Source organism: Propithecus coquereli, unplaced genomic scaffold (genome assembly GCF_000956105.1).
Source record: "Propithecus coquereli isolate 6110/MARCELLA unplaced genomic scaffold, Pcoq_1.0 Scaffold154, whole genome shotgun sequence".
Taxonomy (NCBI): Eukaryota; Metazoa; Chordata; class Mammalia; order Primates; family Indriidae; genus Propithecus; species Propithecus coquereli.
Genome location: NW_012139858.1, coordinates 1483597 through 1494805, shown reverse-complemented (window position 1 = coordinate 1494805; position 11209 = coordinate 1483597). Strand labels below are relative to the sequence as shown.

The following is an 11209-nucleotide window of genomic DNA, read 5'->3' as shown; positions in this document are numbered from 1 at the left end:
ATCCACTCATGGATTGACGGGCACTTGGGTTGTTTCCACATTCTTGCAATAGTGAATTGTGCTGCCATAAACATTCGGGTGCAGATGTCCTTATCTATTTTTAAAAAATTTTCTAACATCTCCTATTCTTGAATATTCCTTTTGCATAGCTTCTTGTTCTATGTCATGAATGTAGTCTCTCATTTCTCTGAAGACATTAACTATAGTTTTTTGGGAGGAGTTCATCTATTTCTTGCACGGCCTCTCTTTCCTCAGAGTTCCTTTTGTGCTGTTTGTTTTGTTATTTTGCCTTTGGTGGGAGGGGTTTTCTTGAATGTTTGGCAATCCTAGGCTCTTGTTTATATTTCAGAATGAGACACTTAAGATCTTATTGAGAGCTTCATGGGTGGCTTCTTGAGAAGTGAATTATTGAGAAAAGGTTTTATATAGAGTGATTAGGAGGAGATCTGTTATGTAGGATTTCTTTTTTTTTTCTCTAGAGACTAAGCTAGTCCTCTGCCTCTGTGCAGCTCCACGAGGGAAAGGGGATATCATACTACTTACTGTGTATACTTTCACTTGCTTATCTGAGAGATAAGCCCTTTTATTCTCACCTGCTGTGTCTGATTCTAGGGTGTCTTTGGGTTACCATTCAGAGAAAAGAGTTCCAGGCTACAGTTGGGAGATTGTTGGGACATAGGAGAGAATCTGCTTCTCTTACAAACTTCCAACCAACCCTCCACCCTCACCTCTGCAATCTGTTCGCTTCTTGGCATCCCTGCAACAGACAGATTTTAGCTTTCTCTGGCATGCTAAGTCCATTGGAAGTTTAGTCGTCTGTTTCCAGCTTCCAGAGTTTTATTGACTCCTCTCTCAGCTGTCATCTCCTACCCCCATCTTTGTCTTTGTGGATTTGTACAACTTTTGGTATTTTATCCCTTCTGCTTATTTAGTGGAGTTTTGGGAACAGAGGCAGATGTGTACGTTCAATCCAAAGCTTGTCTTTTTCACTTAATAATAGATCATGGTGGTCAGGAGTGATTCCCAAGGCTGGGTTGGCAGGTGTTGGCCATTCCCGCCCCTCATTCTTCGCAATGCACAATTGATGAATTCTTGACACGTGGTTCTTCTAGGGAAACTTCAACCCATGGCCACCTCCAATAGACTGGCGCCTCTAACTCCTTCAGGGAATTGATGGTAAGATTTAAAAATATTCATTTGTGGTTTTAATCTTCCATGAGATTTTGTGTCCCCGAATGGATGCAAATTTATAGCATTTTCATGACTTCATATTGTATCCGATTTTCTCTTCTAGAGGTCATATCTGGTTAGATTAGTGATACTTATGTATTTATGCAGGGCTCTGAGGTACTTATGAAGAGCCTAGTCCTGAAACACACCCAGGTGGCTGGGGCAAACACCTGCCAGGAGTAAGCATAGCCTCTGCTTGGCCCATACGGGTGGAGAAGCCTGCTGCTATCTTGATCAGTGAGCTTCCTTGATGTTAATAACTAATTTTGTGAAGCTTATGGCTAGACTATGGCACTCAAATCTTGCTGTGGCAGTGATATTAATTAGATAACTATTTAACGGGTGCCCACAGATAGATGCTCTAACAAAGGGGCCATGGTTAAGTAATTATGGTCAATCAACTTGATGGAATATTATTGTGAATAAAAGACCTGGTTCAGTCTACTTGGGGAGAAAATGATCTTTAAGTATGTTTTTTTGAGGAGGTACAGAGTTAAGGTAAATATGGAAAGTTACTCCTTGTCCACTGGGAAATTCCGAATGTATAGGACTCTCCCCTAGTGGGGGCCTGTGAGTTGGTATGTGGCCTTGGGCATGTGTGACCAAAGCAGTTTTAAATATTTGCAGGAACCTAAGGCTGAGGCTTCTTTGGGTCAGGGTGATCTGTGTGCACCTTGGCTCTCAGTCCTTGCCAACCGTATTACCCTGAACCAGTCAAGGAAGCAAATGAACTGTCCTTGGGTAGCAGCCTCCTGCAGAGATGAGGCTGTTGTGTCTAATATGATGACTGTTTGTGTGCTCCACACAGCTAAGTGAACATAGTGTTAGGTTCAAACCTATTGTGCCTCATGTGTCTGACTGCCAATGGACTGCCAGTTTGAACCAGCATTCAAGTTAATTATGGCCGTGCGACTATGCACCTATGAACAAAGAGAATTACTAAGAATATAGCAACCTAAAAATATCTGGGGCATTATGTTGGGAAAAGTACTTCATTGGCTTGTGTTCTAATTACAGCCATCAAAATACAGTTCTAAAAATCAAAATACAAGTGCACAGGAAAGAGTTACTTTATAAAAATGTTAATAATCGAGGTGTTAGTGTATCAGATCCTCTTGGCTCTGCTGTTTCCCAGTTTCTGGCCCTATGATCTGTCCCAGCTGAGGTGGCAGCCAAGTTCCTGAAGCACAGCCTGGTGACATGCACCTCATGCCCAAGCCTCGTGCCTCTCATGTCCTGGCTGGGCTTTCTTGTTGCCAATGAGACATGAGACAAGATGAGACCCGCGCAGTGCTCACATGTGGACAACCCAGAAGTACGGGGACATTAGCTCTCCATGGGGAGATTCTTTACCAAAGAGAGACAGGAGCCAGTAGATAACTCTTCTCCCTTCACACCCCTAGATAAACTGCCGTAAGAGGCAGTAACTCACACAGCTTTCAGAAGACCCGCCCGTGAGTGCCGGCAATCAGTTGCTCCTGACACCAAGCAATGGGCATTTAGCAAAATAATCAGTCTGGTAATGCACCACTGCATATTTGATTCCCTTCCCTGCCTCCTTTCTCTTTTCTATCACTCCTGCTTCCCTGGCATTGAATTTCCTAATACAGTGTCAAATTTTATCTCAAGACTCTATTTTCTAGAGAACCCAAAATAAGACAAGTCAGAATGATGGCAGAATCTGTCTATGGGAGAATTTTCTTTATTTTCAGTATCATTGATACAGTGTTATTTATGCAATAAAAAACTTTGGGAGAATAATAACTCTTTACCTTATTTACAGTTTAATTAGTTTGTTTATCTCTCCATCAAACAGGCTGGCCATTTGGCAAACTGATCTCTGGGCTGGAAGGAGGCCTCAAACTCACTAAGTCAGACTCAGCCTAAAGCTTCAGGACATAGGCAAATCCTTTTTGCTCTAGGAAAAGCCAGAGGATCTAAGATGTTGGAGTGCAAAATAGCATTTCCTTAGGCTTTGTGCCTCTGGAATAATTTTGGTATTTGATCTTTTCTCTTTTGAAAGTGTTTGATCATTTCTCTTCTGAACTTGAGACCGTAAACACTGACCCACAGTAGCTATGAGTCAACTTTTAGCAGACTTAAAGATATTAGTGGGCAGAAGAATACTACAACTAAAGTATTAATGTATAGAAACACACTGTAAATCAATGCAGACATTGAACATTTACGATGAATATATATTACTTTATAATCAAAAGAAAATGAATATTATTTTCTTTTTAAAGCTAAAGTAAAAGGGAGCATCTATAACCAAGTCTTACCTGGTCCCATTTCCCAGTGGCCCAGTGACAGCAAAGGTGCTCATTGCAGGGCATGGTGGATGTGGGCCTTTTTGTCCAGTCACAGAGGCCACCTGGACAAGACACTCCTCTCTCCTGAACTCCACCTCCACAGGACCTGGAACACTAATATATGCTAATGATAAGGATAGGTAAAACACAGGTGGTGACATGTTCAGTGATAAGGGAAGAACTTTTTACTATCACTTTGTTGTGTGCAGTGTTGTTAGGAGTATTGGTCTCCATATTGGAATCTGTAGCATCCTTGCAGGTTCCTTAAAATGACCACTCTAGTTATTTAAAGCAACAATAGTGACACAAGAATTAAAGAGAGGGAGGAAGGTTGATGAAGAATTTCTTGAGGATAAGAAGAGAAAAATCAGAAGATGCCAAATAGTCCAATGTCAAACACTATGTCAAAAGGAAGGAATTCGGGTTAAAAACTTAAAGGAGTGGTCACTCCAGAATGGATATTACGTTATCTGCATTTTGGCTTCTGGCACAAGTGTCTAGAAACAAAAATATAAAATTTAGATATTTTTATAGTGATTATCTCTGACAGCCCAAAAGAGGAGCACACATTTGCAACACAATTTTGTTTGCCTCCTATTGAAGTGGGATTGTCTTCCCTTTCCACTACATAAAAGTTTTACAATTAAATTTGTCCATATTAGGAGTAGTGGAATTGATGGATTAGCTTGGGATTCTGATGCATTGTGAGCCGTAGTGCTCACAATGACAAGTAGTGCTCTGATGACAAGTTGGATTCCTAAAGGGATATAATTCTAAAACACGTCAGATTTTTGTTCACAGGAACAATTTTATAATATATTGTTTCATTTTCATGAGGTTTCTAGGAGGAAATTAAATAATTCACCAAGAATCTTTGAAAAGTCCTCTGAGTACTTTGAAAAGCACTTTGAGAAATCTTCATTACCACATGGTTACAATAACAACAAAAAAACAATTATGATTGTCCTGTGAGCTTCACGCCCATCATATCAGGCACTATGTGTGTGGTACCATAAAAAACAGGGAAACTATGCACAATTAACCTTTTGTACTCAATAAAAGTACTAATGTATTGCCTTCACAATTTTCAAGATTTGAGAATCAATGTGGATTTTTTCCCATTTATTCAATCTGTTTTTAATCCTATCTGAGAAGAGAGAGAGAGGAATGCATGTGTATGTATATAGCTTCAAAACCACCTGGCCAAGTAATCTCCAAGACAAGGGGGTAAGGAAAGTGTAGGACAGTGGTTCTCAAAGTGTGGTCCTCAGACTGGCAACTTTGGCATCTTCTATGTCCTTGTCAGAAATGCAAAATTTCAGACTCCACCCCAGACCTTGGACTGGACACTCTGGGAGTGGGGCCCACCCATCCACAAGCCCTCCAGGTGATCCTGAAGCAAGCTAAAGTTTGACCACTGCTGGTGTAGACATGTTCTAACAGCTAAAATGCAACTGCCATGAAGGTAGTCTGGGCTGGCTGACATTTACTGAAAGGGTCCAGAACATTCCTGGGATGGCAGTCCATTAGAGAGTGTGCATAGGCAGCAGCATCATGGTGGGCTAGGGAAGTACCTAAGGATGCCAATCCTTCAACAGCAGCTCCAGGTACTCAACTGACTTTCACAAAGTTGGCCAACTTTGTGGTTTGCTCAGAACAGAGCAATTTAGAAAGGAGGGTGATGAAAGGGCTTCAGGGAACAGGCTCATGTTGGGGCTTCCAGAAGCTACTGAGGAAGCATAAAGAATGTATCTTTCTCATAAGCAGAAAGGAGATTTGATTGGTTATCTGTGATAACCTGCAACTGCTATTTCTCTGACAAGGTAATTTAAGCTCCTCTGTGAATTCCTGGATTCTGGAAGCCATCACCTGAACCGGTCCAGGCCAGGCTGAGCATATATGGAGAGCTTGGCAGCCTGGGTCCCGAGCATGGGAGTAGCAGGCATCTCATGTACTCCAGAGCTGGGCAGGGGAAGGAGGAGGAAGAGGGGACACTGGTGGCTGCTGCCCCAAAAAACAGGTGGTTGTCCAGAGCCTCAGAAATCAGCATGGATGCTTGACCTGTAAGTAGCTCAGGGCTCAGCCTTCCATTGGCTTCAACGCTAACTCTGCATCTTCAGGCAGGGATTCTCTACCGACCCTTCCCTGGCACATGGTACATGCCTCAGTTCACCCTGCGCAGTGCCCATTGGCTAGCTTCTGTAGTAGAAAGAGCACAGGTATTGGAGTCTGCCTTATGTTTGAATTAGTACTCCACTGTTTATTGTCTAGTTGAGTGTCTCAGATAGGTTTCTCAACCTCTTTAGGTCTCAATTTCTTCACCTATTAAATGGAATCAATAAGGCCTACCACCCAGTGGGTCATTGAGAGAATTACATCAAGTATTGTAAGCAAAGTGCCTAACCCATGGACTCACTCAGAATATGCTAGACTCTTCTTTTTCTTTCTTTCTTTTTTTTTTTTTTGGTCTTCTTTCCAACATACATGGATGTAGTTGGAGTATGTTTTAGTTATTAAAACATTTGTCTGTTGAAAAATGAGGTCATCACACTTTACCAAAGGACATAACCTTGTTTCCATGTGCCAAAGTAGAACAAAGACCCAGCAGAACTAGGGCCCTCACAAAAGAGAGGACACACACAGACTCTTTTTATTCGTGCAAACTATGATCTGGGCATGTAACTGAGACACGGAACTCTAAAATGATACTGTGTATGGAAAGGATGTGACCATTTCCCCCAGCCTGACTGCAGAAGCCTCAGAGAGGCATGTCAGGCTCTGTCCGAAATGGCTTTCATCAAAGGGGCCCTTGTTTAAATCATCCCATTGTGTTCATTTTCCCAGCAGGGACCCCAATTCCCCAATATATGCATTGGGAGACCAGGCCGTAATACAACACTGAACTGTCACGATTGAAACCAGACAACACTGTCTTCTCAGAGGAATTCTTTCAGCTCCTGAAAATGTTTGACTTGCTTAGCTTTCCCCAGACAGTGTGGGGTCACTGAACGCAGGCCAGTCACTGGCACGACGCAGCAACACAGAGATTCGTGATTGGCCAGGTTGCGCGAGGGCTTATCACCTCCCTCTAGGGGCCGTACCTGACTCCAGGGCTCCCCCTGCCACTCCTCACAGGGCTCAGGGTTACAGCTCATGCTCATGGGGGGAGGAACGCCGGCCAGGAACTGGCAGTGAAACGGCCTCAGGCTCCGGCGGTCTTGGCTGTCCACGCACTGAATCTCGCGGATCTTGAGGCCCCCGCTGCAGTTTCTGGAGCACTGTGTGGAGAGCAAAAGCAGAGGTGATCCCTGAGTCCTGGGCATCAGCCTTCCATTCCTGTCAGTCATGGAGGTTCCAGCCTTCCGGTCAGGAAGAGGGGTTAGGTCTAGCTCAAGTGAACCTTGCTTCCCTCCCACATGGTGGGGAGGGAGTCACACAAGCAGCTCCCTGAGATGGGGCTCCCAGTGTCAGAAAACACATGAGCAAGTGTGAGGGTTTTGATGTCTGACAGAGGTGGGTGAGAATCCCAGTCCTGTCGTTCATCAGTCACAAGCCCCTGGGCAAGTCGCAGAAAACACTCTGAGCCTCAGGAGTCCCATCTGTAAACTGGGATTGTGTTAGGTCACAGCTGCTGGGAAGATTGTAGACACGGGGCTGGAGCGCCTGTTGGCACAGTGCCTGTCTTCATGGTGGCCACTGTCCCTGGAAGTCTGCAGGCATTGAGAGGCAACCGGCCTGCTCGCCGCTTCTTAGGATGGGGCCTCTCAGATCCCAACAGGGGAGCTCTCTGCCAGGCCTCCTCCATCCCTCAGTTAGAATCCCGCTAAAAACTGGTTTTCTCCATGATGCTGAGTGCACACTAGGTTACTATGTCTCTAAGGAACGGTCTGTAATAGTGAAATAAACTGAATAACCGCTCAGTGGTGTGACTCACAGGAGTGAGTGAACCCTGTCTGTGACCCTGCTGTCACCCTGCCTCCCACACTCACTGTCACGTGCTCTATCGCTGAGCGTTTTCTTGGCACACGCACACCGAAATCCATTAAACAGGCCCTGCTAACTCCCTCTCCCCATCAACTCCTTGTGTATAGTCCCTGTGTCCTGCTCTGCGTCAGGACACGGCACAGTTCACCAGCGGGCTGCGGCTTCCTTTGGACCGCGATAGACACTGATGGGCCTGGGTCACCTACAGAGTTTGCATGGCCTGTTCTGGCAAATGCTGCTTTTCTTTACTCTCTGGTCTCTTGGATTTCAGCAGCTACCCCGTCCCCCACCTATATAGATTTTATTTGATCACAACTTGAGCTTCCAGGACTTGGTCTCTAGTCTGTTCAGAACTCTAGTTCCTGCCAGGTCCCTTCAGCTTCTCTTCTGTCTGCATCCAGGTGTCTCACAGCCAGGCCTGGCCTGACCTGACCTGTCTTGTCGCTGCCCACACTCAGGAGGGGCCCCAAGGCAGGTGGGATGGAGGCAGACACCCGCCTGCCAGCCCAGACTCTGCCTCAGATTCTCCTTGGGCCAACACTGTGTCCCTGTGGGCCTTAAGTCCTGAACGTCCCTGCCTCTACTCTCTGCATTACCTGCTACTGCTCTTCCTTCAGGCCTCAGCCTGAGTGGCACCTCCCCAGAAAGGGGGTCCTTGAACACTCCATCTAAAGGAGGTGCCTCCCCTTGTTATTTGTGTCAGCTCCTTCTCTGTTTCCATCACAGAAACTTGAAATGTAAAACAACTTTTACTCATTTTGTGCATCCTTTCTATTAGACTGTCACTGCCAGGAAGGCGGAGCCTGGCCTGCCCTGTGGCACATCCTATCCTGAGCACCCCGCCCAGGGGCAGGCGTGATCATGAGGAAATGCAGCTAGCAGGGCTCCCCCTGGGTTAAAGAGCTCTCTGGTGACCACAGAATGGAGAGTGTCTTCCTTTACCCTGAGGTGCCTCCATCAGTCATCTTATTGGCAGTCTGGGTTGAGAAAATGGGCCACCAAGAAAGAGTGTCCATGGCAGTGAGGTATGTTCCCAATTGGCTTTCCTCTCTGCAGGGTAAAAGATCCTGCTCTTTCTGGCTATAGTGTGATAGTCATAATTATACAGTTGTAGCTGAGGAAGGAAAATTCCTCAAGACCTTTCAGTAGAAGCAGATCCCAAAATATTGCTCCTCCTCCTTCTGCTGACCGGCAGATTGTGCCAAGTCACCCGACTTCAAACCTTGGTCTGTAACATGGAAAGACACGGGCCCAGGGCACAAGGGAGCAGACGGATGCTCTGATGCTTCCATAAACAAGGTGTTTCGCTTCTCAGAAACACGCAACATTTTCCAGACAGCTCCCCGGAAATACAAATTGAAAACTGCATTTCCCTGCCACACAGTAAGCACGCAGAGAGAAAAAAAAGTAACTGTGAACTTAAAATTAACTACAGAACAAATGAAAAAGCATGCTAATAATTTCCACCCAAAGCAGCTATTTGTCTGACAAAATAAATTTCTGGGAAATAGTTCCTAGTTAAAACAAGAGGGCTCTTTATTAGGAAAAGGGAATTTTATAAGACAGAAGTGTAAAGTGGGGTTTTATTTTCTAATTTTCCATTTGTTGCTATAATCCAGTATTCCTAAATTTCATTTTCAAATTAGCATTACTCATCTGTCAAAAGCATATTCACATTCAATGGGAAATGAAATTTATTAATATGCTGAAGTCAGTAATAAGGGAAGACTCTCATTAAATCTATAATTTTTCTATTGCATTTTCAAAAGGGCCTCTGATTCAGTTACTAAGAGGGAAGTGGCAACATATTAAATCACTCCACTACTAATGCTGTTTTGCTCTTGTGTGCTGAATGGCAATTGTTATATTCATCGTCTTATTGTCCTAGAGAAGAATCATCTGTATTCCTGTATTCCTAACCTGGAGCCTGCGAACCAGCCCTAGAACAGGAGCCAGGCTAATGAGAACGAAAGAATGGCTAAGGCCCTGTTGAAACCAAACGGGCCTGATAGTTTTTCAGTTACCACAACAGTTTAACTGATGTAACTTGCAAACCAAATTGAGGTAGAATGAAAAATACCCTTAGCTTATAGGAGCTACTCGAAGGGACAGAATGAAATCATCACCTTTTCTTTCTTGTGTTATTTTTTATTTATGAAGTCATCCTGATACACTTTCCATGTTCAGATAATTATAGTGCCATTAACGAACATAGGGCTGGGAGGTCAACAGACCACATTCATCTGTGACCTGGCACTAGGTGGCTGTGCAACCATGGATAAATCACTTCATTTCTCCAAGCCTCCATTTTTCTCTCAAGATTAAAATGAGGATAAACTAGATGCTTGAACTATCCCAACATTCTGAAGTGTCATAAGCATACGGGATCACTGGATTTGTATTGTTTTGATTTCAGAATACTTTCTTGCTTTCAAAGTCACATGCCAAATTCTAAACCAGGATACAGAAAGAATTCCTTTCAGCTATTTTCCCTATGCTAAACACATTCACAAGGCCCTTAAAATCAAATAATTCATTGCAAAAATTCTAAGCCGAACAGCACCAAAATTCATCTGTCTGTCCCTCTCCCCGGCTCCACTTCCCTTCCCCCCAGTTACTGAGCAATTCCTATGTCCCAAGCTCTGTATCTCCACCCTGAGGGGTGTGCAGTCTGGTGGGGCAAGGGAGTCACAAACATGCGGAGAAGCAATAAAGGTTATATGCCACAGTTGTTCATGATCTAGTGAGGGCACAAACAGGAGGTGGGCAATTTCACCTGAAGAAGTCAAGAAAGGTTTGAATGAAGGAGTCAAAGCTCGAGCTGAATCTTAGAAGTTGAGTGGATGCTCAGGTGGCTGGGAAAAATAGGGTGGGGGACATTCGAAGTGGAGAGAGTGGAATTCATGGTGCTGTGAACCAACACGGCTTGTCTGGGGACAGTGAGTTGGTCAGAACGCTACTGCAGGGTAGGGGTGGACAGAGAGGATGGGCCAAGACCACCCGGGAGAGTCTGGATGTTGGCAGTCTTGGTGTCATGCTTTCTGTGGTCCTAAAGGCTTCCATTTAATTGCCATTCCCCTAAACATTTCTTCTTAGGGATCTCTTAATCTGAAACACTTGATGAGTGGTGGGGAACCTGTAGCCTTGGGGCCACATGTGGCCTTCTGGATCCTTGAGTGCAGCCTTTTGACTGAATCACAATTTTACAGAACAAATCCTTTTATTAAAAGGGGTGCATCAGAGAAAGATGAAGCATTTCTTGCCTTTTATGGTGCTTACAAAAGAATAATCTTGAAATAGGAAGGCTGCAGGTTCCCCACCCCTGACTGGAATTTCAGTGTATGGTTCACCTTTCTGCTACTCAATTTTTGCCTTCTGGAGACAGAAGCTCCCCTATAATATGCAATTCTAGGTTTTCACTTTTACATACTGAACTTTAATATATATTTCTAGACTAGGTATGAGAGTAAGGGACTGTCTGTATTTAGCAAAATAGGGGCTATTTCCTCATTTTATTTATCTGTAAAAATCCAGATCTATAAAATGTAGCACTGCCATAGAGAATCTGTAAAATTCAGTAAACTTGGAGACGAGAACTACAATAAGACAGAAGACTAGTTAGAAAATATATGAAACCCAAGGCCATAAGGAAAGGCTGTCGCTTCCTCTTATTATATTTTCTA

At 44.1% G+C, this 11209-nt stretch overlaps 1 protein-coding gene across 1 annotated transcript in view; it reads right to left on the bottom strand.

Moving 5' to 3' along the window:
• ADAMTS12 (ADAM metallopeptidase with thrombospondin type 1 motif, 12) overlaps positions 1–11209 on the bottom strand; it is a 319080-nt gene that overhangs the window by 5075 nt on the left and 302796 nt on the right. Inside the window, exons 21-22 of the mRNA XM_012640504.1 lie at positions 6644–6820; positions 3513–3656 (exon numbers count right to left, since the gene is read on the bottom strand). Coding sequence (XP_012495958.1) covers positions 3513–3656; positions 6644–6820 — 321 coding nt within the window. The remainder of the gene's footprint in view (positions 1–3512; positions 3657–6643; positions 6821–11209) is intronic.